The sequence below is a fragment of the Ordospora colligata genome (genome assembly GCF_000803265.1).
Source record: "Ordospora colligata OC4 chromosome Unknown contig_04, whole genome shotgun sequence".
In the NCBI taxonomy this organism is placed as follows: domain Eukaryota; kingdom Fungi; phylum Microsporidia; family Ordosporidae; genus Ordospora; species Ordospora colligata.
The window spans coordinates 46,687-73,307 of NW_014575404.1; the positions used below are offsets into that span (position 1 = coordinate 46,687).

General features: G+C 38.5%; 25 protein-coding genes and 2 non-coding genes across 27 annotated transcripts; 14 read left to right on the plus strand and 13 right to left on the minus strand.

Moving 5' to 3' along the window:
- Window positions 1–47: 47 nt before the first annotated feature.
- Window positions 48–1,391, minus strand: M896_040340 (pre-ribosome nuclear export protein; the record flags this gene model as incomplete). The annotated part of the gene is made up of 1 exon (XM_014708398.1): window positions 48–1,391. The coding sequence occupies one exon, from the start codon at window positions 1,389–1,391 to the stop codon at window positions 48–50; it is 1,344 nt and encodes a 447-aa protein (XP_014563884.1).
- A 290-nt stretch (window positions 1,392–1,681) lies between these two features.
- Window positions 1,682–2,341, plus strand: M896_040350 (uncharacterized protein; the record flags this gene model as incomplete). The annotated part of the gene is made up of 1 exon (XM_014708399.1): window positions 1,682–2,341. One exon carries the CDS (start codon window positions 1,682–1,684, stop codon window positions 2,339–2,341), a length of 660 nt encoding a protein of 219 aa, XP_014563885.1.
- A 23-nt stretch (window positions 2,342–2,364) lies between these two features.
- M896_040360 (uncharacterized protein) lies at window positions 2,365–2,691 on the minus strand (the record flags this gene model as incomplete). The annotated part of the gene is made up of 1 exon (XM_014708400.1): window positions 2,365–2,691. The coding sequence occupies one exon, from the start codon at window positions 2,689–2,691 to the stop codon at window positions 2,365–2,367; it is 327 nt and encodes a 108-aa protein (XP_014563886.1).
- Window positions 2,692–2,967: 276 nt separating this feature from the next.
- On the plus strand, window positions 2,968–3,909 carry M896_040370 (uncharacterized protein; the record flags this gene model as incomplete). The annotated part of the gene is made up of 1 exon (XM_014708401.1): window positions 2,968–3,909. The coding sequence occupies one exon, from the start codon at window positions 2,968–2,970 to the stop codon at window positions 3,907–3,909; it is 942 nt and encodes a 313-aa protein (XP_014563887.1).
- Window positions 3,910–3,992: 83 nt separating this feature from the next.
- Window positions 3,993–4,181, minus strand: M896_040380 (ribosomal protein L39; the record flags this gene model as incomplete). The annotated part of the gene is made up of 2 exons (XM_014708402.1): window positions 3,993–4,148; window positions 4,179–4,181. The coding sequence occupies 2 exons, from the start codon at window positions 4,179–4,181 to the stop codon at window positions 3,993–3,995; spliced, it is 159 nt and encodes a 52-aa protein (XP_014563888.1).
- Window positions 4,182–4,335: 154 nt separating this feature from the next.
- On the minus strand, window positions 4,336–5,436 carry M896_040390 (subunit alpha of mRNA capping enzyme; the record flags this gene model as incomplete). The annotated part of the gene is made up of 1 exon (XM_014708403.1): window positions 4,336–5,436. The coding sequence occupies one exon, from the start codon at window positions 5,434–5,436 to the stop codon at window positions 4,336–4,338; it is 1,101 nt and encodes a 366-aa protein (XP_014563889.1).
- Window positions 5,437–5,646: 210 nt separating this feature from the next.
- On the plus strand, window positions 5,647–5,765 carry M896_040400. Its single transcript, XR_001377318.1, has one exon. It is a non-coding gene; the product is annotated as a 5S ribosomal RNA (ribosomal RNA).
- Window positions 5,766–5,912: 147 nt separating this feature from the next.
- On the minus strand, window positions 5,913–8,024 carry M896_040410 (superfamily II DNA/RNA helicase; the record flags this gene model as incomplete). Its single annotated transcript, XM_014708404.1, has 1 exon — window positions 5,913–8,024. One exon carries the CDS (start codon window positions 8,022–8,024, stop codon window positions 5,913–5,915), a length of 2,112 nt encoding a protein of 703 aa, XP_014563890.1.
- Window positions 8,025–8,220: 196 nt separating this feature from the next.
- M896_040420 (uncharacterized protein) lies at window positions 8,221–9,027 on the minus strand (the record flags this gene model as incomplete). The annotated part of the gene is made up of 1 exon (XM_014708405.1): window positions 8,221–9,027. One exon carries the CDS (start codon window positions 9,025–9,027, stop codon window positions 8,221–8,223), a length of 807 nt encoding a protein of 268 aa, XP_014563891.1.
- An 84-nt stretch (window positions 9,028–9,111) lies between these two features.
- On the plus strand, window positions 9,112–9,318 carry M896_040430 (uncharacterized protein; the record flags this gene model as incomplete). Its single annotated transcript, XM_014708406.1, has 1 exon — window positions 9,112–9,318. One exon carries the CDS (start codon window positions 9,112–9,114, stop codon window positions 9,316–9,318), a length of 207 nt encoding a protein of 68 aa, XP_014563892.1.
- Window positions 9,319–9,485: 167 nt separating this feature from the next.
- On the plus strand, window positions 9,486–12,407 carry M896_040440 (type-B delta catalytic subunit of DNA polymerase; the record flags this gene model as incomplete). The annotated part of the gene is made up of 1 exon (XM_014708407.1): window positions 9,486–12,407. One exon carries the CDS (start codon window positions 9,486–9,488, stop codon window positions 12,405–12,407), a length of 2,922 nt encoding a protein of 973 aa, XP_014563893.1.
- A 162-nt stretch (window positions 12,408–12,569) lies between these two features.
- On the minus strand, window positions 12,570–12,881 carry M896_040450 (histone H4; the record flags this gene model as incomplete). The annotated part of the gene is made up of 1 exon (XM_014708408.1): window positions 12,570–12,881. The coding sequence occupies one exon, from the start codon at window positions 12,879–12,881 to the stop codon at window positions 12,570–12,572; it is 312 nt and encodes a 103-aa protein (XP_014563894.1).
- A 328-nt stretch (window positions 12,882–13,209) lies between these two features.
- On the plus strand, window positions 13,210–13,632 carry M896_040460 (histone H3; the record flags this gene model as incomplete). The annotated part of the gene is made up of 1 exon (XM_014708409.1): window positions 13,210–13,632. The coding sequence occupies one exon, from the start codon at window positions 13,210–13,212 to the stop codon at window positions 13,630–13,632; it is 423 nt and encodes a 140-aa protein (XP_014563895.1).
- A 66-nt stretch (window positions 13,633–13,698) lies between these two features.
- Window positions 13,699–14,352, plus strand: M896_040470 (uncharacterized protein; the record flags this gene model as incomplete). Its single annotated transcript, XM_014708410.1, has 1 exon — window positions 13,699–14,352. One exon carries the CDS (start codon window positions 13,699–13,701, stop codon window positions 14,350–14,352), a length of 654 nt encoding a protein of 217 aa, XP_014563896.1.
- A 335-nt stretch (window positions 14,353–14,687) lies between these two features.
- M896_040480 (uncharacterized protein) lies at window positions 14,688–15,014 on the plus strand (the record flags this gene model as incomplete). Its single annotated transcript, XM_014708411.1, has 1 exon — window positions 14,688–15,014. One exon carries the CDS (start codon window positions 14,688–14,690, stop codon window positions 15,012–15,014), a length of 327 nt encoding a protein of 108 aa, XP_014563897.1.
- Window positions 15,015–15,308: 294 nt separating this feature from the next.
- On the minus strand, window positions 15,309–16,835 carry M896_040490 (subunit beta of T complex protein 1; the record flags this gene model as incomplete). Its single annotated transcript, XM_014708412.1, has 1 exon — window positions 15,309–16,835. The coding sequence occupies one exon, from the start codon at window positions 16,833–16,835 to the stop codon at window positions 15,309–15,311; it is 1,527 nt and encodes a 508-aa protein (XP_014563898.1).
- A 33-nt stretch (window positions 16,836–16,868) lies between these two features.
- Window positions 16,869–18,680, plus strand: M896_040500 (uncharacterized protein; the record flags this gene model as incomplete). Its single annotated transcript, XM_014708413.1, has 1 exon — window positions 16,869–18,680. One exon carries the CDS (start codon window positions 16,869–16,871, stop codon window positions 18,678–18,680), a length of 1,812 nt encoding a protein of 603 aa, XP_014563899.1.
- An 89-nt stretch (window positions 18,681–18,769) lies between these two features.
- M896_040510 (uncharacterized protein) lies at window positions 18,770–19,792 on the plus strand (the record flags this gene model as incomplete). Its single annotated transcript, XM_014708414.1, has 1 exon — window positions 18,770–19,792. The coding sequence occupies one exon, from the start codon at window positions 18,770–18,772 to the stop codon at window positions 19,790–19,792; it is 1,023 nt and encodes a 340-aa protein (XP_014563900.1).
- Window positions 19,793–19,907: 115 nt separating this feature from the next.
- M896_040520 (uncharacterized protein) lies at window positions 19,908–20,444 on the plus strand (the record flags this gene model as incomplete). Its single annotated transcript, XM_014708415.1, has 1 exon — window positions 19,908–20,444. One exon carries the CDS (start codon window positions 19,908–19,910, stop codon window positions 20,442–20,444), a length of 537 nt encoding a protein of 178 aa, XP_014563901.1.
- Window positions 20,445–20,462: 18 nt separating this feature from the next.
- On the minus strand, window positions 20,463–21,221 carry M896_040530 (uncharacterized protein; the record flags this gene model as incomplete). The annotated part of the gene is made up of 1 exon (XM_014708416.1): window positions 20,463–21,221. The coding sequence occupies one exon, from the start codon at window positions 21,219–21,221 to the stop codon at window positions 20,463–20,465; it is 759 nt and encodes a 252-aa protein (XP_014563902.1).
- An 87-nt stretch (window positions 21,222–21,308) lies between these two features.
- M896_040540 (uncharacterized protein) lies at window positions 21,309–22,784 on the minus strand (the record flags this gene model as incomplete). The annotated part of the gene is made up of 1 exon (XM_014708417.1): window positions 21,309–22,784. The coding sequence occupies one exon, from the start codon at window positions 22,782–22,784 to the stop codon at window positions 21,309–21,311; it is 1,476 nt and encodes a 491-aa protein (XP_014563903.1).
- A 584-nt stretch (window positions 22,785–23,368) lies between these two features.
- M896_040550 (ribosomal protein S29) lies at window positions 23,369–23,602 on the plus strand (the record flags this gene model as incomplete). Its single annotated transcript, XM_014708418.1, has 1 exon — window positions 23,369–23,602. The coding sequence occupies one exon, from the start codon at window positions 23,369–23,371 to the stop codon at window positions 23,600–23,602; it is 234 nt and encodes a 77-aa protein (XP_014563904.1).
- A 39-nt stretch (window positions 23,603–23,641) lies between these two features.
- On the minus strand, window positions 23,642–24,343 carry M896_040560 (uncharacterized protein; the record flags this gene model as incomplete). The annotated part of the gene is made up of 1 exon (XM_014708419.1): window positions 23,642–24,343. One exon carries the CDS (start codon window positions 24,341–24,343, stop codon window positions 23,642–23,644), a length of 702 nt encoding a protein of 233 aa, XP_014563905.1.
- Window positions 24,344–24,434: 91 nt separating this feature from the next.
- On the minus strand, window positions 24,435–25,004 carry M896_040570 (ribosomal protein S5; the record flags this gene model as incomplete). Its single annotated transcript, XM_014708420.1, has 1 exon — window positions 24,435–25,004. One exon carries the CDS (start codon window positions 25,002–25,004, stop codon window positions 24,435–24,437), a length of 570 nt encoding a protein of 189 aa, XP_014563906.1.
- Window positions 25,005–25,024: 20 nt separating this feature from the next.
- Window positions 25,025–25,396, plus strand: M896_040580 (uncharacterized protein; the record flags this gene model as incomplete). The annotated part of the gene is made up of 1 exon (XM_014708421.1): window positions 25,025–25,396. The coding sequence occupies one exon, from the start codon at window positions 25,025–25,027 to the stop codon at window positions 25,394–25,396; it is 372 nt and encodes a 123-aa protein (XP_014563907.1).
- A 368-nt stretch (window positions 25,397–25,764) lies between these two features.
- Window positions 25,765–26,229, plus strand: M896_040590 (uncharacterized protein; the record flags this gene model as incomplete). Its single annotated transcript, XM_014708422.1, has 1 exon — window positions 25,765–26,229. One exon carries the CDS (start codon window positions 25,765–25,767, stop codon window positions 26,227–26,229), a length of 465 nt encoding a protein of 154 aa, XP_014563908.1.
- Window positions 26,230–26,414: 185 nt separating this feature from the next.
- M896_040600 lies at window positions 26,415–26,487 on the minus strand. The gene has a single exon. It is a non-coding gene; the product is annotated as a tRNA-Lys (tRNA).
- Between the last annotated feature and the right edge of the window lie 134 nt (window positions 26,488–26,621).

Genomic DNA, 26,621 nt, shown 5'->3' on the forward strand with positions numbered 1-26,621 from the left:
TTATCAGCGATCTATGTATCGTCATGCAATAGCCATAAATCGCACAATCATATTATCTGCTTTAAAAGGAAGTGCTCAAAGAACGGAGCTTCAGGAACATAGTCGACCTTTGTGCACTCAGGATCAACATCTCTAACTAATGAGCTGCTCGCTTCTGAAAACTCAAAGTCATAGACTATGGAAATTTCCTTAGCCAGTTTTCCTAGTTCAGGTGCGAATCTAGCACATCCGTACAGCATAAGCCTTCGTGCAAAAACTCGTGCTCTGTGAGAAGGTTGTTTTTTGTGCACAAATAAAAGCCTGACTGCCTTCACAACCTCAGGAATGCAGATTGCTTCCATATTCATCGGGTATATCACCCTATACATTGCATTAACAAGTTTTTCAAAGTCATATCCTTCAGAGCCATAAAGAATCATCACGCACTTCACTGCCTGAATCGTTGAATCTGAACACAGCTTGTCCAGATTGTTACACAGCAGAAAATAAAGTCCTTCCATAAACTCCGGACGAATAATGTTCTTGTATTTTGTAAGCCCTAAAAATATGCTTTTGTAGCAATCGTACCTGTTGCTTTTAAGAACAGTAAAATAAACCCTGAGAATTGCATCATGTATCTTTTTGCAATTGTTTATCTCCTCAATTCTGCCTTCAATGTCCTCTTCATCTCTTGCTTCTGACTGTGCGATTAATCTTTCCTTTTCTACTTTCCTTAGCTTTTTGTCAAACACCCGCTTCCTAACAAAGATAGTTTCTTTCTCGCTTCTTTTAGATGCAGGTCTGTTCTCTCTCCAATAGTCAGAGGCTCTTTGCTTGTCAGACTTCAGTGATTTCTCCACAAGTGGGACGTTTAAAAGATACTCCAGAACAACAGGATTGTAGTCATAATCGAGCATTTGGTTGATTATCACAATTATCAGCTCTCCGGTCCAATCATCTTGTAGCTTCAATCTGATTGTTTCACAGCACATCTCAGGCACTGGCCCAGTTCCCATAGATCCCTCAAGAATCCTCGATACAATCTTATCTGTGCAGTTGAAGTGATCAAAATGCTTCAAAAGCTCACACAGGGAAACGTAGCTCGCATCAGACTTATCTCCCATCAGTATCTTGACATAATCTGTGTACCATTTAAGAAGCGCTTTATCATGCTCTTTCAGGTGCATGCTTTCTCTTTTATCCTTGACAACATCCTTTAGAGTTCGTACCTTGTACAATGGAATAATGGCCTTGAATACTTTCAACACAGATAAATACACAAGTCCCCTTGTCTCATCAGATGTGTCTTTATTTGCTTCTACAAGAACCTCGCCTATCTTCCTCAGGCAGTTGTCTGGATCCTTTATGATTTCCATGCACAAAGATGCAATATGCAAGACTTTCTGGTTCATGCAAGCTTGCAACGGTTTCTATGAAAACTTTTATCTGATCGATTATGAAATCCCAAATATGGTATGAAATACTTAAACCACTTCATTGCGTTTTCACATGCACCACTCATTCCAGTTTGTATAATCTTAAATTGATGCAAATCATCACATTTATTAGAACAAATACGCAAGCATTACAAAACGAACTGATTTATGAATTATAATGTTGTTGGAATCGAACTTATAATATGCTACAATGATACTGAGGCTTTTGATGCAATGTAATTTTGTATAACAAAAAGTTACCCAGCATGCTTGCTGTTATAGACACAGGATACATATTGGAAAGGCATATACCGATTGAAAAAATAACCAAAGGATACATCACAAGCTCAGTGAAGACAGAGCTCAAGAATGCACAATCAAGAATGTATATTGATTTATTTTCTTTCATGATTGAAACACGAGATCCTTCTGATGAGTATATAGCGAAGGTCAATGAGTATCTCAAAAGCACAGTCTCAAATCTAAGCGCAACGGATGTGGATGTGGTTGCATTGACTCTAGAGCTGATGGATGAGATGTCTTCGCAATGGCTAGGTCCAGGTAGTTTGAATAGTATCGATGTGTGCTGCTTGACTCATGACAATGGAATCAAAAATGCACTTGCACACTATGGATCTTATGAAGACCGTGATTTTTCTAGAAGAACATATAAAACCAGATGTTATGCATGCTACAGTGTTTTTAGTGAATGTATGGATTTCTGTAAAAATTGTGGACATTCCACTCTTACAAAAGTAAGTGTTGGAAATGCAAATGGAAAGGAAGTTCTGTACTTCAAGAAGGATTACAAGTACAAGCCTAAGGTGATTAGAGACAACAATGGAATAGAACTCCGTAGTATTGATCAAAGGGAGTATATCCACCATCAGAAGATGATGAAGAGAAAGAATAACAAGGGGATTTAAAGAAACTGATAATTTAGAACTAATTAATCATGCTGTTTATTTGATAATGCTTCAACATCAGATAGAAAAAATAAACTTTCTGAGATGATTGTTTCTTTTATGTCGTTTGCAGAAACTGTTTTTCCACCTCTGAGGTTGCATATTTGCTTCGCCTTGTGTAGTACAAACTCAGAAACAAAGTTTATGTATTTGGTAACGATGTCTGTTTTACTGTTGCTTCTAGAAAGATCTATCAGGTCAATTATGTCCTTCATGTTTCTTTTGTTCACAGCATTGCGGTTTTGATGCGACATGCATTCGATTTTTGCCTTTTTATTGCATTCCTCAATATCTTGTGCCTGTTTAGTCATGCTGTGGATAACATTTTTGCATGATTCTTAGGTAAATGTTTATTGATGCAATTGATATGATTTGTTATTACATACCAATGCATATGTCAGTTGATATCACAGTATGAATGTATCTTTACATATACACAGTATGTGGATGAATGTGTAACAAAACTGTTGATTGTTGGCATAACTGAATATGCTCGCACTATGTAGATTGAAAGCAGATATCCAAATAGTAAGTATATGCTAAACTGTTAAGTCTGTGTATTTATTGCAAACAAAAAACAACAGTATATGGGGAAGACGAATTCACTGAAGGACAAGGAAGAAAAGAATGGAAGTAACACTATAGAGAGAGGGGTGCAGAAAAGGATTGCATGTCTAGAGATGAACTGGAAGATATTGAGTGTTAAAAACATTTTTTATGCGTTTAGTTCATTTCTACATCATTCATCACCGGTGTGTGTTAAGTTATGCAAGACTGAGCTTGGAAGGAATGTACTTGGAGATGACGATGTGTATACAAACGGTGATAATACTGATATTAGAAAATATTATTTTGCAATTATTGAGTTTAAAGACGTTCAGGATGCGATTTGTGTGTATAAAGCATGCGATGGCATTGAGTATGAAAATTCTGGGACATTTTTTGATTTGAGATTCATTTCTGAAAAGTTTGTGGTTAGGAATGTCTGTGATGAATTTCCAAGTACTGGCACTGGTGGATGTGCAAAAAGAAGACTGAATGCGGTATACACAGCAAATGGAATGGAATGCGATTATTTAGACAGCGAATCTACTGAAGAGATGAAGATGCTATTTGAAGACAATGAGATAGACTATGAAAAGGTATCTATGCTTATAGAGATGTCAGAGGATGAAGAGGATGAGATAAAACGAGACAACTATATACAAAAGGAAGAGTCTAATGATGATGAACTACTTGAAGATGAAGACGACTTCAACAGTATTTACACCAAATCAAAGTCAAAAAAGAAAAAGATCTCTGTTGCAAAGGAACCTGGAAAGAAGCAGGTTCTGATTCCCAAGGCTAATCAAGACGATGAATGTACTGGATTTGTGTTTGATCCTTTAGACGAGAGGTTTGAAGCATTATTCAAAGACGACAACTTTTCCATAGATCCTACGCATCCTGAATATAAAAAGAAAGGCGGCTTAAAGGAGATAGTAAATGAAAAACGTAAAAGATATGAAGCAACAATGAGTGATGACTAATTCTCTTTCAGATTTACATATTGTCATGATCGATTAAAACTCATGTTACACAAATATAAGTGTGTTAGAAATCAAGTTTATTCTCAATAAATTTTGAGTTTTCCGGATTTCCAGTGTCTTCTGGACCTGTTGAATTCTCCACGGTGCTCAGGCATGGATCGTTTCCATGCTGGCATTTCTCTGTTCCTCTTGAGTGCTCTCATGAGTCGTGTCTTGATTAAAGCTGTTTTTCTTGATCCCTAAAATTACCAAAGCGATTGATCACCTACCATTTGTGTGGCGGGGCAATTTTTTTAGACATATGAACCTCTCGTGGAGTGCAAAGATATATACAATAGTGTTGTTTGTAAGATACACTGCAAATTTGTAATATACAAGTATGCTGCAAATCAGACTTAATTGAGCAGAATAATATAACATTCAGCATCAGGCAACAGTACGATGTCCTTGTATCTCTCTTGCCTTGCTATTTTCACGCATAGGAGTATAGAATGAAGATAGTTTTTCAATGCTAAGATCGTCTTTAAGACTTTCTAAGATATTACAGACCACTTTTATGTTGTTTGGGGAGTCTTTATCAAGTCTTGTTTTGTACAGTTTCCACCCGCCTTTCCTTAGAACAAGTTCATCGAAATCCCAATAGTATCCGTCAGCATCATATAAAAACTCACCAATCACTCCATCCAAGTTAGACTCATGAATGTTAGTGCTTAAGAACTGATCAAACACCATTTCCTTGCCACGTTTTCCTATACAAATCAGATCATAGATGTTACTGTCTTTGCTGTGCCTTACCATCTTGAAATCCATTGTATTTAACGAAGCAGGCTTCCACTTAAGTATTTCACCTCGCTTTCCTACACAATAAGCCTCATTAACCGGTGTGAAAATAAGTCCGTCGTTTCCATGCTTGAGTTCAGGAATCTTCTTGTATATTTCCCAGAAGCCATATCCCTTGAGCATCTGCTTGACATAGAAGCAAATTGGAGGAGACTCATTTGTGATCTGAATATGTACTCGTTTTCTATCATCATCTTTCGGAACGCTCTTGGATGTTTCGTATTCTTTATACATGGCCTCAAGAAACATCTGTGCGTATCCCAGTCTTTTGTATAAGTTCTTAGAGATTTGTGAGACGCCTTCGTATATCAAGCAATCGAATATTGCATATGTGTTGATTGTGTTTGATTCAAGAAAGACCTCACCATCAATAAGAACGGTTGAATTGAATGGAATGCGAATATCAAGCTCATAGAAATCATTTTTCCTGTCATATAGATATGCTCTGTTCTTATCCATGTAATTGATGATCAGCAACAATGCTCTGACACCATCAGACTTCTCACATACAAGGAAATCCTCAGTAAGCAGAAGATTGATGTTTTCAAGTGTCAGCGTTATTGGGTGACTTCCAACGAATTTTTCTCTATGCTTAGCTCTATGTTCGTTGAGCTGATCGTAGATCATGTGCCTGAGAGCACTAGCTGTTTCTGGAGAAGCCTTAGAGCCAAGACAGGACAGCTCCATGGGCTATATGCACAGCAACAATGTGTATGCTCAGAAACTTTATTACATACACCGACATGATGAACAGGATATGAAGTAAGAGTAAATAGAATACAAATATCCAGTCGATGCCTAATACATATTTCGATTAATGAGCTAGATTGCATTATAAGCACAATGAATAGGATTATGTAGCACATGCGTTATACAAAATAAAACAAAAAATGACAAAAGATTACGGCACCCAGGATTCCCGAGTGGTCTCCCAACTCAGTACTAACCAGGCTCGCACAGGCTTAACTTCGGAGATCTGACGAGTTCCGGTGCATTTCAGTGGATATGGCCGTAACCATTCACAAACACATCCTGGTATTTATACCGTCACACACTATGATCTATACATCATTCAATTCATACTTCCTATTGATATTCATCTATACTAATCTATTAACAATCTAATTTACTTTATTACTTAGCAACCGATCATCATCATCCGGTCATCTCATGGCTTCCTCTCTCAAACGGATGTACTCAAGCATTTCACTTCCACTCAAAACACTCTTGCTATTCAAAACCTTCATCCGTAGAAACAGCTCTTCGTCCTTGTCCCGCACTCCCTTTAATACACCCTCCTCTTCACCCTCTTCTCCATGCTCCTCATGTGCCTTTATCTCAACAACCTCATCTGTGCCATCAAAGCTAAACAAATCATCAATGCACGACTTATTGAAGAACCTGCTTAGTCTTGGATCACTCAACACCTTCTTTCCAAGCATATCCTTGAATATCTGCTTCTGATACACCTTCTCCTCAATAGTGTCTTTGCATACAAACCTATATATCTCCACGTCTTTCTTCTGTCCATACCTCCATGCCCTTTCCTTTGCTTGTGTATCTGTTGATGGATTCCAATCCGGATCATATATCACAACCCTTGATGCTCCAGTAAGGTTCAGTCCAAGACCTCCCACTCGCGTTGTCAACAGAAATATAAAAACATTCTCATCATTGTTGAATTGCTCAACAAGACTCCGTCTGTCTTGCGTTGATGTTGACCCATCCATCCTCATGTACATATATCCATCAATACATTTCTCTATAATATCCAACATCCGTATCGTCTGTGAAAAGATCAATACCTTGTTTCCACTCTTCTTCCACTTCTTCAAAAAATCCATCAGAATCTTCATCTTACATGCCGACTCAACCAACGCATATCCATTAGACTTTCCATTACAAGCGTTTACATCCAACGACTCATCCTGATAATCATAATCAAGCTCAAATTGCTCTATTTTATGTTTACTTGGATCTTGATCATGCATTCCATCATGTCTTGTATTGTCATCAGTAAAAAGCAGCCTAGGATGATTACACACTTTGCGTAGTAACGTAATTCCACTCAAAAGATTCGCCTTTCCTGTTAGAACATTCATTATATGCTTTGATCTAAGCACCTTCTTGTACAAATCAGTCTGTAAAGATGTCAATGAACAGAACACAATCTTATCCTGTTTTGAAGGTAGTCGATGAGACACTTGTGCCTTTGTTCTTCGTAATATGTAAGGCTCAATAAGTGACCTTAGCATCAAACTGTGTTTGTATGCTCTTTCAACCTGAATATTACTTGCATTCTTGTATCCTCCCTTGCTTATCACCTCTTCAAATTCTTCATTGAATGCACTGTGCGATCCAAGAAGCCCCGGATTCACAAAATCAAACATCGACCACAGCTCCCTTAGATTGTTTTGTATTGGCGTTCCAGAAAGAATCAACCTACATACAGACTTCATCCTCTTCGCTGCAAGACTCACCTGTGCATTCTTATTCTTTATTCTATGCCCTTCATCCAGAACTAACACATCACATTCCTCACTCCCTGCAATCATTTTGAACTTCTCGTATGACATCACATGCACTCCATTCTTCTCACTATCCACTCCTCCAGTAAAAATTCGCATAAATGGATAGAACTTTTTCCACTCGCTCACCCACTGTAAAACAATTGTGGCTGGGCATACAATTAATGCCTTTCCAGCTGCTTCATTCCTAAACAGCGCCGTTAAAAAAACTATTAGCTGAAATGTCTTTCCTAGGCCCATATCATCAGCAAGAATCCCTCCCTTCTTAGCTTTGTAAAGATTTAACATCCACTTCACTCCTTCCTGCTGATATACAAACAGACTTTCCCAGAGAAAGCTTGGCACAGCAAAACCTTCGTGCTCTTCAGAATGTTTTTGAATATACTTATCAAATACGTCATTAGATAGTCCATGTTTCTTGCAGAATACTTCTATTGCATTCTTACACTTCTCCTCAAACAATTTGATGTCTGAATCATCAGAACAACCTTTCCACTCAAAATCAAACACTTCTTTTGCTTCCAAACTTTCCTGTTTGCTTTCTCTGCATGTCAGTGCCTGCTTTTCTGCCACTAAGCTTCGCTTAATCTGCTCAAGCTCTTCCTCACACAGATTCATTTTTTCCAAATCTCCGCTATCCTTGTATCTCTTCGCCTTCTCCTCAATCTCATTCATTCTTGAGTTTGCTGCCTTCTCAAGATACTTCTCAACAAGTGTCTTTTCATATTCCTCAGCATTGTAATCCATTCAAAACACAAAGGGACAGTTTATGCAACACATTAACTCATATAGAACATCTAAAGTTCTACAACATTACAATTATTCAGATTACATCTTTATTCATATAATCATTCATATCAGATCTTTATTCATACATTTATTTATGTAACTATTCATATTACACTTTTATTTATATGCTTACTTATTAATCCTTCTGCACATCTCATTCTTCTGCATTATCCAAAATCTTTTTTATTGTCTTAATTATCTCCTCATCAAGTCCGATCCCAGATGCTCTTATTAACCTGTCAATATCTTCCTTAATATCAACACCCATGGTTATGCTTCGCTTGACTATCTTTTTAATTAGATACTCCACATCTTCCGCCGTATACATATCAGTGTTTTTACCTACAATAACTTCAAGGCTCATCAATAAATATCTAATCTCCATCTCTCTGTACAATTCAATTACCTCAGGCTTGTAATTACTGATAACTTTCATCTCGTTCAGCCATCTATCGACTTTTGCAGGCATATCCAACAATCGAATATCCATGTAAGCTGCTATCTCCACGTCAATCTTCTGCTTGATATACTTGCTTATCACCATTCCATCACACATGTCGTACTTGTTGAGCTTCTCAAACACTTCAATATTTGCACAAACGTTCCTTTCTACAATCTTCGAACACAAATCATCAAGATGCTCAATAAGTGCATGCCTTAAACTTTCTCTCAAGTCTTCTTGACCAAACCCAACTATTACAAAACATTCAATTATTGAACTGACTCTGTCTGGGTTATTGAGCCGAATGGCTCTTCTAAATTCACGGCAGAGAAATTCTTGTAGGTCTTCACATTTATCTGCATCGCTCTTCAGCAAATCAAGAAGCATCTCTATGTTTCTTGTTGCTTTGATCTCTTTGATCATTTTTACAACCTTCTCTTTACGCCTGTTGTATACAAGAGCCGCATGCTGTTCTTTCAAAATGTGCCATTTGTTAAGTTTGTGCAGCAGCTCATCCATGGGTATGCAAGTGTGTTTAGGATCGATATGAATGTATATCGAGTAGGTTACACAGATACATTTGTAGTAGCTTGCCCTGCAATTATGTGTGCATTCGATGGAGTACGCAATACAGGCAGCATGAATGAATATGGATATATAAATATAGTAAGTAAAGCAATCCATGAGGGAAATGAGAATCAACAAACATGCATAAAGAAGCAATATGCTCCAAACTATGCGCTGAATAAACTCAAGCTGAATATTGAAAGCATGTTTGAGGGAGACAGGAAATTTCATGAGTCAAAGTAATGCAGAATACATGTAATGCCACTGCATGATTAATGCAAACATTAAAGATTTAGTATAAATCAGAGTTGAATAATCACGATTTTGAATGATTATGCAAATCGAAAATGCATCTTTTTTATGATGCTGCGCATGATGAAGTGAAATAAATTAGATTTTGGATTCCCTGAATGACAGAGAACTTGATTGTTTTTCAAACACACGTGGAGTTTTACATGGATGACACAGGACTGAGCTATGCGCATCCGGTGTTTATTGTATTCGGATCTACAGCTACAGGTGAGCCAGCGCAAGTACTTATCAGGAACTTCTATCCGTATATATATATTGAGAGTGCTAACGGAAAGGAGTACAAAGAGAATGACATAATGAATTCAATCAAGAAGCTTGACATAAAAGGAATGATCTTAGAAGTTGAGGCTGTGTTTAAACAAAGTATCCTTGGATATTCAGACACGAAATCACGCTTCTACAAGCTGACGTTCAATACACCTCATATATTTACAAGTGTTAAGACAGTGCTTGAGCAAGGGATAATTGTGAACAAAGAAAGAGTTGTGTTCAGAATGTATGAAAGCAACATTCCATTTGTGATGAGGTTTATGTGTGATCTTGGAATGGTGGGAATGAGTTATATCAAAATAAGGCAGTATGAAGTAGTAGATGCAAAGCCATTGACAGTAGCGGCATCATATGAATCAATAGAATGTCTTGCGCCAGAAGGCAGTTACGTGAAGCTTCCTCCACTCAAGATCCTAAGCATTGATATTGAGTGTGTAGGCAGTAATGGGTTTCCTTCGTCTAAGGTTGATCCAATTATACAAATTGGAAACACTGTGAGTCTGTATGGAAGTAAAGATCAGATGACACAAGATATCTTCTGTCTGAAAGAGACGACTGGAATTCCAGGCGCAAACGTACATTGGTATGATACAGAGAAAGAGCTTCTTGAAGGATGGAAAAAGTACTTTATGGAGGCTGATCCTGATATAATTACTGGATACAACATCAAGGGATTTGATATTCCATACATCCTAGATAGAGGAGAGGCAGTGGGTATAGAAGGATTTTCATTTATTGGGAGACTTGGTAAGAAGGCCAAGATAAGAGATACAACGATGTCTGGCAATATGTTTGGATCGATCATGACGACTGAGGTTGACATTGGAGGGCGATTGGTAATTGATATGATGCTTGTGATACGAAGAGACTTCAAGCTGAGAAGCTATTCGTTAAACTCTGTCAGCATACACTTTCTAAAAGAGCAGAAGGAAGATGTGCCGTACTCTTCTATTGGAGTACTGCAAGCAGGAGACAAGGACAGTAGACGGAGAATAGCATCATATTGTTTGAGAGACACCCTACTAACACTTCGCTTGTTCAACAAGCTGAGTGTCTTAGTGAACTACACAGAGCTCTCGAGAGTCACTGGTGTTCCGATTGAATATTTCTTTAGCCGTGGAATATCTATCAAGATGTTTTCATTGATATACAGGATGGCAAGCAAGGAAGGATATGTTGTTCCTGTTATTGAATCATTTGAGCAGAATCGAGGATTTGAGGGAGGGTTTGTGATGGATCCTATCCGAGGTTTTTACGACAAGCCAGTGTCTGTGATGGACTTTAGTTCGTTGTATCCATCTATAATGATCAGTAAGAACCTGTGTTACACGACCTTGCTAACGAAGGAGCAATATGGAAAGGTTGGGGGAGTTGAGACGCCCACGGGAGATTACTTTTGTAACACAGAAACAAAGAAAGGACTACTGCCCAGGATTCTGGCAGATCTGCTAGCATCTAGAAGAACAATAAGAAAGGCAATGGAGGAAGAGAAGGATGAGGAAATAAAAGTGTGTCTGAATGGCAGACAGTTAGCAATGAAGTTGTGTGCAAACTCGATATATGGATTTACAGGGGCTAGCACAGGAAAGCTGCCATGCTTTGAGATATCACAGAGTGTAACTGGACTGGGCAGAGAGATGATAACGTATGTGAAGAAACTGATTGAGCAGACGTTTTGTAAAGCGAGTGGATACAGCCATGACAGTGTGGTAATATATGGAGACACCGATTCTGTGATGATTAGCTTCAATGAACCTGACATGAAGAAGGTTTTTGAGATGAGTAAGGAAATAAGTGAAATGGTCTCGAGTAAGTTTGTGAAGCCGGTGTGTTTGGAATTTGAGAAGGTGTATTGTCCGTATCTACTGATTAACAAGAAGAGATATGCAGGACTAATGTATTCGAGTCCTGACAGTCCGAGCAAAATTGACACAAGAGGGATTGAAACAGTAAGAAGAGACAACTGTGAGCTTGTAAGAGACGTTGTAGAGTCAGTACTTGAGAAGATTTTGTACCTAAGAGATGTAGAAGCAGCAAAGGTGCTGGTGAAGAATGTGATAAGAGATTTGCATCAAGGAAGAGTGGATCTGAGCCTGCTTGTGATTTCGAAGTCGCTTACCAAAACAGGAGATAAGTATGAAACGAAGCAAGCGCATGTAGAACTTGCAAAGAAACTGAAAGAAAGGGACGAGAGTACTGCACCGGTGCTTGGAGATCGGGTGCCATATGTGATAGTTAGGAAGGGGAAGAAGATGGCGGCATATGAGAAGAGCGAGGATCCTGTATATGTGCTTGAGAATGACCTTCCGATTGATACCGAATATTATATTGATCAACAACTATCGAAACCTTTGAGCAGAATATTTGAGCCGATTATGGATAATGTTTCTGAGCTTTTTAAGGGAGACCACACATTGGCAATCTCATCAGTTTCTGTGCATGGCCCGATGAATGCATTTGTGAAAGCAGCAACGACATGTGTTGGATGCAAATCTACAGGCAAGGTGTTGTGCGAAGGATGTGTTGATGACTTTCATGTGCACTTGCAGAGGATGCAGAATGAGGTTGAGGAGAAGAAGGAAAGACTGAATAGTTGTTGGGTAGAATGTCAAAGGTGCCAGGGAAGTATTCATGGACAAGTTCTATGTGTTAATAGGGACTGTCCCATCTTCTACATGCGAACCAAGGTGAAGAAAGAATTGATTCCTCTTAGTGAGAGACTTGAGAATCTAAGGATGTTTAATTGGTAGCTGGATTGAATTAAAGCAGTAGTCTTAGGTTTCAAAGATTGAGGTTGAATATTTGTTGCAGAAGCAAATAAATCTAAGTGTTGTAATGTGTTATGTAAAGAGGTAGATAGATATGAATGAACTGGTTAAGAGTGATTGACAGCATCAGGTTTATTAAGACAATTAGTATCCCATGTACTTGACACCCATTCGTTTAAGAGAATAAAGAATATCTGCACATGTGATTGTCTTTCTTTTTGCATGTGTAGCATAAACAAATGCAATGGAGAGGACGTCCTTGATGTATGCTCTGCCAGCATTGTTTATTTCCTTGAAGCAGCCGCCTCCGACTCTCTTTACACCTGCACGCCTGGCGATTCTTCTTATTGCTGGCTTTGAGATGCTGTCTGCAGCAGATGCCTGTTTTCTGTGTCTCTTTGCAATTCCCTTTGCAGCCTTACTCTTTCCCTTTGCAGATATGCTTTGCGAATTCATTGGAGGGGATTGTGTTTGTCATTATATAGCTTTATTTTTGGCGGGACTTTAAGACCTATGTAAAGATATGTGTGATTTCCAGGTTATTTTGAAAGTGAAGCCTGAATTATGGGTTTTGATGCATTATATTGAATTATCTGGAGAGTGATTGATTTGGAGAAGAAACATGCTTGAATAGCGCGTATTAATAGTCTATGTAGAATGTTTAGCGATGGTATTTATGCTTATGATCTGAACAGCCATGCAACAACAGATTATGTTGAACAGATTTGGCGCGGAAATCTCCCGGTAAATAAAATTATAAATAGATTTGGCAGACAAGGATTTGATGTCTAGGACAAAACAAACTGCTTCGAAAGCTCTTGGAGGTAAAGCACCCAGGAAGGGACTTGCAATGAAATCTGTGCCTTCATCATCTGGCCAAGCTGTGGTGCCCCGAAGGTCAAGGTTTAAGGCTGGTGCACTTGCATTGAAGGAGATCAGAAAGTACCAGAAGAGCACGGATCTTTTGATTAGGAAGAGGCCGTTCCAAAGGATGATGAGAGAGCTATGCAAGGGGAATGAGGGCATGAGATTCCAGGGATCTGCAGTTGTTGCGTTTCAGGAGGCAGTAGAGAATTTTCTGACCAATCTGGTGGAGGATGCTTATAGATGTGTTTTACATGCGAAGAGAGTTACCTTGATGCCAAAGGACATTTGCCTTGTGTATAAGATAAAGTATGCGAATGTGCTTTATGCAGCTCTTGATTGAATAAACTGGTTTGAGAAAATATTTTTGAGTGTGAGGAGCGTAAATGAACGGGATTCAGCCCTTAGGATGGACGAGAAGATGTATATTGTGCATAGACAGATAGAGAAGATTCCCGAGATATCTGGATGTGTTAAGGTTGTGGATCTACACAGGAACAAGATATCTGAGATGGCATTAAATCGTGTGGAGTCGATGGAGTATCTTGATCTTTCTGATAATAGGATAGCAGAGATAAATGATCTTGAGAATGTTCCTAATCTAAAGATTCTAGATCTAAGCTATAACCTAATTTCGACGGTAAATATACCTATTATGAATCTTGAGGAGTTGTATCTGATTTCTAATGATATACCTATGATACATGGGATAGAGCTGCCGATGCTTCGAAAGCTTGACATGGCAGCTAACGAGATATGCAGGATTGAGAATCTTGATGGCTGCAAGAATCTTGTTGAGCTTTATCTTGGGAGTAACCAGATAAGAGAAGTGGAGGGACTGGATGAACTGTGTTTGCTGAAGACTCTTGATCTACAGAACAATGATATCTTAAGTGTTGACTGCTTGAAGATACCCAGAAGTGTAGAGGTTTTACTTCTTGGGGAGAATGTGAATCTTGAGCAGATAGAAAATATAGAAGCGTTATGTAACTTGAGAATTTTGGGAATAGAAAAGACACGTGTATTGGAAGTGTATGAAGGTAAGTTTGAGGTGTGGAGATAATGCAATATGAAGTATTATGTGTATAGAATACCCATGCAACAAATCTTAAGTGATTGTGTTGAAAGTGATGAGACAAATTCTGGCTATGAAATGAATGAAACGAGAAAAAATGAAGCAGACAATAAAGATGCACTGCAAAGTATTGAGAATATAATGAAAATGGTTGATGCATTTTGGGATGAGGATGATAAACAGGAGTTTAAAATAGATTTATTGTATGAATAATAAGCAAGAGTATAAGAATAATAATAAGTCCATTTCTATAGAATATTAGATCCGGTTTGATAAAAGTTATGATTGATGATTTAATTTGTGTGTAAAGTGTGTCCCATCAGATGATAAAAAGTTTTATTCTTGGCTTTCCGTTTCCTAGGTTTGGTAAAAATAAGTCTTGTGAAGTGGTTCCAAAGCTTGCATTCACGATGGCGATGCTTAGGCCACTGAGCGTTATTGCTCCAAAGGTCTTGACAGACGACCTCTATAAGGGTGCAATCGCATTTGCAACATGCCCTTTTGGAGTTGGAGATAAAATCAAAATTGATAAGTATGATGGAGTTGTGAAGGATATGTCATTCTGGTACCTGGTGCTTGAAAGGCCTAAAGGATATGTCTATATTCCTACCTCACATGTTTATAGCACAGCTATTGAACTTTTTAAATGACCTGAATTTGGTTTGAACAATTATGATAGTAAGTTATCAAATAAATGATTATCAGTTATGATAGTAAATGTATTAAGTAGAGAATCATCAGTTATCAAGCAAGGTATTCATCAGTTATCAAGTGTGTTGTTAATCAGATAATTATCAAGTAAAATATCAACCACCAAGTAAAGTAGTAATTATTAATCACTAAAGTAAAGTAGCAATCAGATAATTATAAAATAAAGCAAGGTATCAATTATCAACCACTAAAGTAAAATATCAATTATCAACTGAGTTTAAAATAAATACGTTTTATTCTCTTGTTCTTTCTCTAGGCTTACGCTTTGCAATACCATCACACTTCACTATCATCTGTGCTACCTCAGATGCAGCCATTATGATTCTCTTCTTAATCCGAAAGCTGTCAATTATACCAATCTCTTTCATGCAGCAAACACTCCCATCTTTCACATTAACGCCATAGCTTGAGTTTCCCGAGTTATGCTCAGCTCTTAGACTCGCCTTCGTCTCTTCTCCATCATGTCCTCCATTTTCAGAAAGTATCTTTGGAATCTGTTGCAGAGCATTCGAGAACGAAATGATTGCATCGCTTTCAGCGCCTGCTACCTCCATGGCATACTTGTTCAGTCCAACCGCCATTGACATCTCACTGGCTCCTCCCCCATACACAGCTCTTGGATTTTCGTTAATCTTCATCAACACACATAATGCATCGTGTATACTTCTTTCTGCCTCATCCAGCATCTCCTTCGATGATCCAAACAGGACTATTGTACTTGCTCCATTACTCACTCCTTCAAACCTTACTGCCCGTTCTCCCCCAATCTCCACATTCTTGACACTTTTACATGTTCCGTAGCACGACTCATCCATCGACTCAAATGTGCTCAATATCTTTCCTCCAAGCACATTGCTCAATCTCTCCACTCCATCAAAGTCCGCATGCTCTATTGGCTGTATTCCCTTCATTCTCAGTAGTTGATCCGGATAGTCGTATATCAATTGCCTGTTGATAAACACATCCGCCTTGCTCCTCGATATCCTATCAACCTTATCTCTAATCTTTGCCTTCTCTGCATTCTCCAGCTCCTCCAGTTCGCTCACAGAGCTCACGTTAATCTTTGCACCAAAAACCTTGATCTTATCATGATCCATGCTTGTGTTTGCAATCAAAATCCGAGGATTGCTCACCTCTTCTACCATTACATCCTTCTTCAGAATAAATCCATCATCAAGATATGAATCCTCAAGCTTCCCTGCACATTTGATAATCTGAATCAGTCCCAGATCGTTCCTTCCCTCAAGTCTCTCAACGGCATTCACACACATGCTACAAAACTTCTCAATGTCGTACTTCACAACCTTAGAACACAACGTGGTCCAAACAATTTTCATCAAGTCATCCCTTGTTGGTTCAAAACTCATTCCCTGTAATATGTTTTCACACTTCTCCTGTGCCATTCGGTATCCTCGAAGAATTCGTGTGGGATGCACACTCAACTTACTTGCCTCTTTAACAAGCAAACTTGCAAGAATTGCCACTGATGTTGTTCCATCTCCCTCCTCCCAGTCTTGTCCAACACTACAATCAACCAATATTCTTGCAGATGCACTGTCAATCATAAGATTCTTCAGAATAAAAGCTCCATCATTTGTAACACTTACATTCTGCCCCTTCAGCATTTTCAGCATCCCCTTTGGCCCAAGGGTTGTTTTCAGGATCTCTGCTATCATGTCTGTTCCTGCAAGAATCGTTCGTTTGGCATCGTCGCCTTTTTCTTCAGTAGCCCCAAGGTCAATATGGCTGAAGATGCTCATGTGGGGTGAAATTTTTGCCGTACTTGTAAGCCCATGGACAACGAATGCCTGAATGCTCCTCTTGTGATAAAACCCACAAGGATATACAGCTACACACAGTTGATAGCATGTCTGAAAAAGAAGCAACAAAAGCTTGCCAAGTACAAAGTAACGGCAGAACCCACTGCGTTCAGGAATGTTTTAAAGCCTAAACAACAACAATTTGATGTGAATGATGTTGTAAATGGAGTTTTGCATGAAAAGTTAAAATTGAAGCAAAAGGAGCATGAAAAAATGGCCACAAAAGCATTTATAAAGGATGTTGAACGACGCATTAATCAGATAAAAAAGGAAAACGACCTTTTTGTGGTTGGGCAAGGCAAGATTGCAGGAAAAGTAGGTGACTTGGAGCTAGTGTTTGATAAGGATCCTGCAGATGCTGATGAACAACTTTCCCATGGAATTACCGGTAAAGACAGGTACTTTGAGGATCCAATGCTTTTTGACATACACATGTTTTTGAGAAGGCTTAAAACCTCTGAGAATTTTGAGCAGGAAATCCAATTCCTTGGAGATGAGTATCTGAGATATGTCGACAGGTTTTTGAGGGAGAATGCAGATAAAGTCTCAAGCCCATTAAAAGATGTAGAGGAGAAGATATGCACATTTGTAAAGCTTAGATATGGGAAGGAGGAATATAAACTTGAGGTATATGAAGGAAGATATGTGTTTGCAGAGCTTTACACATTGTTTAGATGTGGGCTTACTGATAGTGTAAAAAGACTTCTGGAGCGTTTCTCTGTGTTTTTTGAACATATTTCACACCGCTTCAAGACAAGCTTTAGTGGATGGCTTGTTACCAAGATGAAGCCCAGTGTTACTGTGAAGATTGGAAGTGGGGATGATCTTTTCAAGGCGTTTCTACTAGGAATGATGGATGGAAGCAATCGAGGGGTTGATGCAAGCGTGATTGGAAGCGTTGAAGATTTTGTGTGGATGCACCTGATATCGATTAATGAGCTTGGAGGAGTCAAGGAGGTTCTAGGGTTATTTAAGAATTATCAAAATCCAAAAGGATTGCTACTTGCATGTGTGATGCTCAAGGATTATGACAAGGCAATGGAGCTAGTGTTCCGTGGAGACTTTGCAGTGGTGCCGTCTTATTTTCTGATGAAGACGTTATGTAGCAGATGTAACAACAAGATGGTGTTTGTTGACTTTGTGTTCCTGGCAGCATCGAGATTTTCTTCAACGCGAAGGAAAGTAGAGCTACTGAGTTCACTGAAGCATGTAGTTGATGGATACTACGAAGTTGTTCCTGAGATGATAGTGAAGATGGACATGTATGATGTTCTTGGGATGGATGATGGAGCATGCCTGTATTTGGACAAGAAGATCAATCAGAGGGTTGTTGAGATTCTAAAGGCAAAGAATGAGAAGAAGAAGCTCATAAAGCTGTACTACCTGATTGATGATGAAGCGATGGTGGTTGATCTTATTAACGAGATCATAGTGGAAGCGATTCTTGCAGATGGGGATATTGACACGTATTTTGAGATAATTGAATACTATGAGAAAAGGGAAAGCACTAGGCAAATTGGAATGATGAGGGGATTGAAGAGCTTCTATATTTTCAAAAGAAATCCAAGTATGCTGACGTTGAGATCGACGCCATTGATTAGCATGGATGTAGATATTAAGGAACTCAGATATGTAGTTGAGAAGGTGTTTAAGCTTGCATGTGATGTGGTTGAAAATACAGGGGATGGGGAGATGGCAAGGATGTTATTCAGGTTATGCGGAATTCTTGGACTTGGAGAAGAGATGTCTGGATATGCCAACAGACACCTGATATTGTTAATATGATTGCTAGAGGTGTTTAATAAATATGGTTTGGTTAATCGAATTTTTGAGAATGGCGAAGAGATGTGAAATATGATGGGAATGTGGCCCTGATGCGATTGAATTCGGCAGAGTATCCTATTGAGAAAAGAATAGTTGTTGCAAAGGAAGATGGAGTGTGCTACAGCACTGAGAAAAACAGCCTAGCAGAGGTGTGGGACAGATTGATGGAGTACTACAGCGCGAAGGTACGTTGTGAGCAGAAATGCCAGGCTGATGAGGATGAACTGCTTAGGATGTTGAGTAATTCCAGAATTGAAGCGGAGACTGGTGCAGCTGTGTATGAACTGATTGAAAAGGATGTATTGTCGGTGCATAAAGTCAAGAGCAGGAGTGAGAATGCATGTGAATTTAAGCAAGTGATATTGGAGTCATGCATGAATATCATAAGGAAAGGGATTGAGTGTTTAAAGAATGCAATAAAAAGAGAAGAAGTGATTTGGCAGAAGGCTGAAAACACTGGTTTGCCATTGAGATTGATAGATGGAGAAGTTAGGATGTATGTCAATGAATTGGATTACATTGTGCTGGATAACGAAGGATCATATGTGTATCCACAAGAGTGGAAACCTAAAGGACTGAGATGTACAGTAGTGTATATGGAGATGCGACTAGAGTGCTGGATGCCACCTAAGGGAGATGATGATGTTGAGATGGTTAAGGAATACTTTATGGAGCAGTCGATGGAACAGAATATGCATAAAAATGGAATTGAGATTGAAGTATGTGCTGATAAATACGAAGAATGCGCAAGGAGTGATGAAATATGCAAGTATGTGATTGAGGAGTTGAGAGAAGGGAGGAAGATGCAAAGTGTGTTTGGAGATGTAGTGGTTTATCTTTCAAGGATGTTGGTTGATGTTATAGTTAGTAGAAATTCTTGTTGCAGTGTGCTGAGATACAGTGGGGAGAACCTTGAAGATGGATTGCCGGAGGTGTTTTTTGTGGTATCTGGAAATGAAGTGATTAGAGTAGAGAGGAACATGGAAGGATTTGAGATTTTTGTGAATGAAATGCCGGTGAGGTTTTTTATGTGTAGCAGTAATGAACCTATTTTTGCTGATATTAATGTGTGAATGGATGAATGTGCCTGCATAAATGTATTTGTATGAACGTAATTATATGAATGTATTTGTATAGATTTATTTGAACAAAGTTGAGTGATAGTTTTAGAATTCTAAGAGACCCAGGATGATAAGATGCACATACACATCTCAGAAGCACAAGAAGCAAAAGCTATGGCTCGATGGATTTGTAAGTTTGAAAGGAAAGAAAGTCAGCTTGTATGACTCTGAGAAGAAGGTTATAGAAAGTTCGTTTGTGCTTTCTGTTGAAAACGACATGGAAATGCAGAAATATCTTGTTTATGTTGATTCTTTTGAAGACTTAGAGAACGAATGTATAGAGCCAGATGACAAGGAAAGTAAATCGTATGATAAGATTGGTAGATACAACAACTCTTATAATGCAGATGATAAATACAGCAACTCTTCCAATACAATCGATAAATACAGTAATGTTACAAGCATCAAAGATAAACAGAATGACATATCTATGAATGAAGATGACCACAATATGAATAAGAATATTATACACAGCAACCTAAATAAAACTTCAAGTGGAATAGAAGCACAGGAACCCACAGATTTGAGCAGAAATGAAGAGCATGGATGTGTATCTAAAGGAAGATCATCAAGTGAAATAATTGATTTATTCAGAAGGTTATAAAATTGTACTTTATCGGCTTTACTGTAGTGTTCTTTCAACAGTGCTTTCAAACAATGCAATGGCTTTTCCATCGATTCCGTTCAGTTTAAGCTTACTTCTCTTCTCAATGACATGATCTCTTTGCTTTGCAATACAGGCAATTATGTTTTCAATCATTTCTCTGTATATGCCAATCTTTAGCTTCTTTAGCTCATTGATGACTAGAGCAGAAAGCTCAGGAAACCCAATGTTCTTTGAGAATGTGGACAAATGCATGATGATGAGCGAATTTACCTCTGTTATCACAAACATCTGATGCTCTTCGCTCTTCGTTCTCTCTTGATTCGGCTTGATTGAATCGTAATCTACTTTCTTGTTAGATGCAACAATATTCCGTGAGGATATTGCATCTTTTAGTATCCTTATCAGATAGAACGAGATAGGCGTGTAGAACCTTGATGATACAATCAGCTTAATGATTCTTAAGCAGAATATAGAGTACTGGTATTCTTTGTACTTTTCAAGTATTTTTGTTATGACCTTCATGTACGTCCTAAATTCGGAATGCTTGCGGGCACACTTTCCAAGCACCTCAATGATGAAAATGATTCTTGTAAGATCAGCATCGCTTGCATCTATGTACTTCTCAAGATATGCGATTTCTCCCTCGACATTTATTGGATTAAGAACATATTTGCTGATGTCATCTGGAAGAGATATTGGCTGACTGATGTATAACTTTGCAAGATAGCTTTCTGTGCATGCTCTTGCATCATTCGTCTTTACTTTATTCAACATCCTGGGGCTTGAAAGCTTGGCAAAAACATATTTGTAACTGATTTGGCATGAAAGAGAGTATCGAATGGAATTTTCAGAATCTTTTATTTAGAAATAAAAATACGTTGTTCTTGTGTTTCCTCTTCGTCCGCCATTTGGAGAAAACTCAAAAAACTCAAAATTACCGAAACCTTTCTTAAAAAACTCATTAAATATGTCTTCTCCAAAATGCCCGGATCCGTTAAGTCGTTGAGGGTTGTCAGGGTCTATCCCTCTATCATACATCTCGCGTTTTTCCTTATTGGTAAGAACCCCAAGTGCCTTGTTGATTACCTTGTGTGTATCTTCCCATTTCTTCTTTTCTGCCTCGCCCTTATTCTTCATTCCATTAACAACCATCTTTTTGTATGCTCTTTTGATCTCTACATCTGTTGTCTTTGGTCCAGGATTAAGCCCCAATGCTTTGTAGTATCCCAAAATATCGTTCTGATTCCCTTGAGACATATGTCTGCTTCTTTGCCTTTCTCTTTGCGATCTTTCTCTTTCTTTCTTTGCCTTTGCATCTTCTATCTTACTCTTTATTGATGCAACCTTTCTCATTGCTTCTCGTTTCATGGGTCCATACTTGAATGTATGTGAACGGCATATCGCTTCTGCTTGGTCGATGTTCCCTTCAAGCGCTTGTGAAATCACGTACAAATACATTACTTCATCATCTCCTCTCTTCTTCTGCAATGTTTCGATCCTTGCAGATAATGGCTTTAGAGATATTCCTACGGGTTTACCTTTACTTACATCGAACTCTCCTGATACAAAGTTGATAAAATCGTCCTCAATTCCATTTTTGCACATTCCAAATAACACATCCAGCTTTAATTGCATAAATATGCTTGGAAAGAAATTAATTGAAAATTCTGCTTCTTCAATACGTTTCAGCAATTCTTTCATCTGTACATATGTGACCTTGCTTGTCATATTGCCGTCAATTATTCTTGTATATTCATCAAACAAACGTTCAATCTTCCTCGACATGTCTGCATTTCCTATTTCGCGCATCATGTGTATTCCTGCTGCTGGCATCCGAGTCAAGAAAAACAACTGCATTTGCAAACTCTTCAGCTCAACATCCTCTGGAAATAGAACACTCGCCTTCTTAACAAACTTCCTAACCTCCTGAAACTTCTCTTCAATGAGACACATCTTGATGTATGCCTTCAGAACATCTATGCTATATGGTGCTTCATTTATCAGTGAGGCGATCAGTTTTACATTGTTGCTGTTCAATATAGATTGATTTCTTTCTGCCTTGACAACGTCCGTAAGCATTTTACTATTTTGCCCATATCTACTAACCACGGTCTTGTAGTCTCCACTCTGCATCAAAAGATCCACGTGCTTCTTTTCAAGCACATCATTTCCTCCAAACTCACTCATCAGTTCATCAAACATCACTTTTGCTTCAGAAACCTTTCCACTCCTGACTGCATTTTCTATCTTACTTACCTCCACTCCTAAGTCGCGTATTGCTGCAACTAAGCCAAAAACTAGAGCAACCATTGCTTTTTGCATCACCAGCCATCCCATCTACCGTCTAAACAAAAAAAGTTTTTGTTCATTTTAACACGACTCGGTCGTCACTGCCATAATGTACCAATCATATTTTATCGTTCTCAGATAGGTTACTTGATGTATCAAGCTCAAGACGGTTCTTTATCCACTTCTTCATTGCCCTGTATGTGTGTATCATAAGTAGAACCACACAGAGTATTGCCAAGTACTTCCCAAGCTTTGGAAGAAGATTCTCATCGACTTGTTTGTTTGGAAGCAAGCTCATTTGTTTACCTCATGTGCCTGTGGTATATGCTTTGAAACACGCATTACTACTCACTGACTGATATTGATTACTATGCATTACTACGCATTAACTCATTGTCTCATACTGATTAGCTGTACATCTACTGCATATCCATTAGCTACACATTACTATCAACTATTCATTCATCATTCATTACTACACATTAAATAAGAATCTATTGCATACTGATAACTTCATAAATTATGCATCAACTACATACCATTATTACACATCAACTGTATACGCTTTACATCACTCATTATTGCTCATTTCTATCATATCAGGCACAAAGTATACAAAAAAATTACCCCCAATGCCTGCAATCAACACTTTAACGCCCGAATCAATTGGATCAGTGAGGTTCGACATTCCAGTCAAGAAGCCACAGGCAAAGGGAAACTACTCACACGTAGCTATGGGAAAAGGAAAAGGCTCCAGGAGCTGTGTGGCGTGTTTCACCTACCGTGGGATAATTAGAAGTCTGGGTCTCTGCAGAAGGTGCTTCAAAGAATATGCAAAAGATTTGGGATTTGCAATTTATGATTAGGATATTAAAACCGCTTTATTCTGTTTGCTTTGTCTGTAACTAAATGTTTTTGGGTTTTGTTGCAGTCTTTCTCTTGGCAACCTTGACCTTGGGATGTGCATTTTGTACGCTCGATGATGGGCTGCTCAGGGATGCTGATGACTTTTTCTGGCGATTGCTCACTGTAAACGACACAAGTGTCTGCATGAGTGGACCAACAGAGATAAGAGCAACCATAACCATCATTGTGTAATTTGGAAGGCGATAGAGACGCCCAACACCAAGCCCTGCAATCAAGAAAAATGTCTCACCCATCTTATCACCTGAAATCCTCATTTTCTTATTGAATAGCATCTTTTGAATCAAAGCCACAGATATTTCTATTGCAAGCAGCCAGCCAACAACAAGATGGAACGGATGCTTATTGTTCTTCAATCCAACATACATCAAGCCTCTGCCTATAACTGGGAAAATCGCGGTTGCTGGCTTCAGAATCCTCATTCTAGAAAACATAGAGAATATTGCAACTCCAATGAAATATGACACAAGTCCCATTCGTGTTATCTTTGCCTCCTTGTAAACAATGTTTGCACATAAGCCCGGTCCAAAAAACATAAGAAGCCCAGGAAGCAGCATGTCCGACAGATTTGCATCAATTCCATTTTCACACAGAGCATATGATGAGCTTATTGCACAGCCAACTGTTACAATTGGTCTCAGTCTTGCAATGTTATGCAAAAAAGTCCTTGCTAGTGCGTCCATAAAGGGTTGTTTACTACAAACAAAATCATCATATGTTCCAATCAAACCTGAAACCATAACAATACAAAACATCTCAAATAAAATAAACGATTTAACGATTAGACTTTGCTATCCTTTCAATCTCCTCCTTCTTCTTGATCGCATATGAATTCTGCGAGTTCGTAGATGCTGCAATCAGCTCGTCAGCAATCACCTCGGTCAGTGTCTTCCTGTTCCTGAACGCTGATCCGCGGATTCCAGTTGCAATGTTTGCTATTGCCATGCTAATCCTCTTCAGTGATGACACATCCACAGACGTCCTCCTCATCGATCCTGCGCGTCCTATCCTTGCAGTGTCTTCCCTTGGCCCTGAATTCACAATCGCATCAACCAGCACCTGTAACGGATTCTTTCCAGTCATCGCATGAATCATAAAGCATGCATCTTCAAACACATGTATTGCAAGCATCTTCTTTCCGCTGTTTCTCCCATGTCTCATTAGTGAGCACACAAAGCGCTCTGCAATCGGCATCTTTGCCTTGCCCATCTTGCCCTTCGTTATTTTCGTTGTTGCATGTGGTACTATCCCTTGACGTGTCAGGTTTATGTATGGTTTTAATGAAATATTCTCAACTTTCACCTCCTCATAGCTATACTTCTCAAAAAGCTTTATTTCTCCCATTCCCTAGGGTAATTTTTTCAATGATTTATGTAGGCGATCACTTCCACGCAGAGTTCTGCACTGTTGCACCAAGTCCAATAAGGTGTGCGCTAGGACCCGAGTTTTATGTCCTGTTGTTTTCAGATCTTTCAGCAGTTTATAATGGGCGTGTACATCAGGTGTGCTTTGTTGTTCCTACGCACTATCCATCGTTTGTTAGTACAATGATGGATTCGAAGCCAATGGCATTGAAAGAAAGCGTGGAACTCTTGTTCAATTTCAGATCTGATAAGGACAAGCAGATTCTTGCTAAGTATGTTGAGAATATCCAAGATACATACTCACTTCACATCAATGGCTTTGATCCAATGCCAAAGAAAATATTGAAGAAGTTGAAAGCGCAGCAGAATTGACAGCAATTATCAATCTGGAATGCATGAAAAACATATTAAACAATAAAACCTATAAAGTTTATTTTACAACTCACTTTCTCTCATTTTCATGGTATGATTCAAGTTCCTGTTCTATCTTCCGCGAAATTTCCATAAGCTTTTCAAGAGACTTTTGGTAATGTTCAATATCTTTTATCTCCGATGTGTCATAAATATACTCAAGAATATCTTCAGGCATTTGATTATATTCTTCAGGATCTATCATGGATTCTTCCATTATGTATTTGTATGAGAAGGCTTGTAATATTATGTGTAATATTTTAGAAATTGTTGCATTTTCAGTAACAATGCGTTGCTGATATGCATTAATTTCATAAGGCAGATCCCACATGGGAAGTGCAGGAACAATCCGAGTATCCAATCTACATCCTAAGATTAGATTCAAGGACATACTGGAACTATTTGAGGTGTTTGGATGCATTAAGTACTTCTATGTAGACAGAGATGCATTTCTTTTGAAATTTGATACGTTTACAGATAAATGCCTGTTGATGAACAATTTTCCACTTGCTCACAGAAGGATTGTAGTTGAGCCATGTAATGCACAATGTCAAGACAGTATATGTGATGGAAATACAGTTGTTTTTCTAGCTGATATTGGTTTAGATGATTTACGCGACGAGTGCTGTATGTTTGGAGAAGTAACAGAAGTTGTCAAGAGTGATATTGGAATACATGTTGTCTGTAAGACTTCTATGGATGCAAGGAATGTGTTTATGAACATGTATGGGAGATACTACAATAATGAAAGAATCAGGTGTAGGGTAAGGCCAAGTACAAACGACAATGAATAAAACAACTGTTGATTATTTATATGTTGTTTTAATAAATCGAAGAGTTACAAAATGATGTTTGCACAATATAAACAAATACAAGTATGTAGGTTCTACACAATGATTATAGGTTATGCTGCTGAGGAGAAGTGTGAAGATTGATTGATATACAAGTTCATGTTATACAGTTAATGTGCAAAAAGAAGCGCCCAGCGCGGGGCTCGAACCCGCGACCCTTAGATTAAGAGTCTAATGCTCTACCGACTGAGCTAGCCGGGCACATGTACAATGTGCCACATGTTCAGATTCCATCGGAATGAAAGATTGTTTTCCATCACATTATCTTACTCACTCATTGTTTGTTCATGCATGTTTACACATTATCTTACTCACTAATGATTGCATTTCTCTTT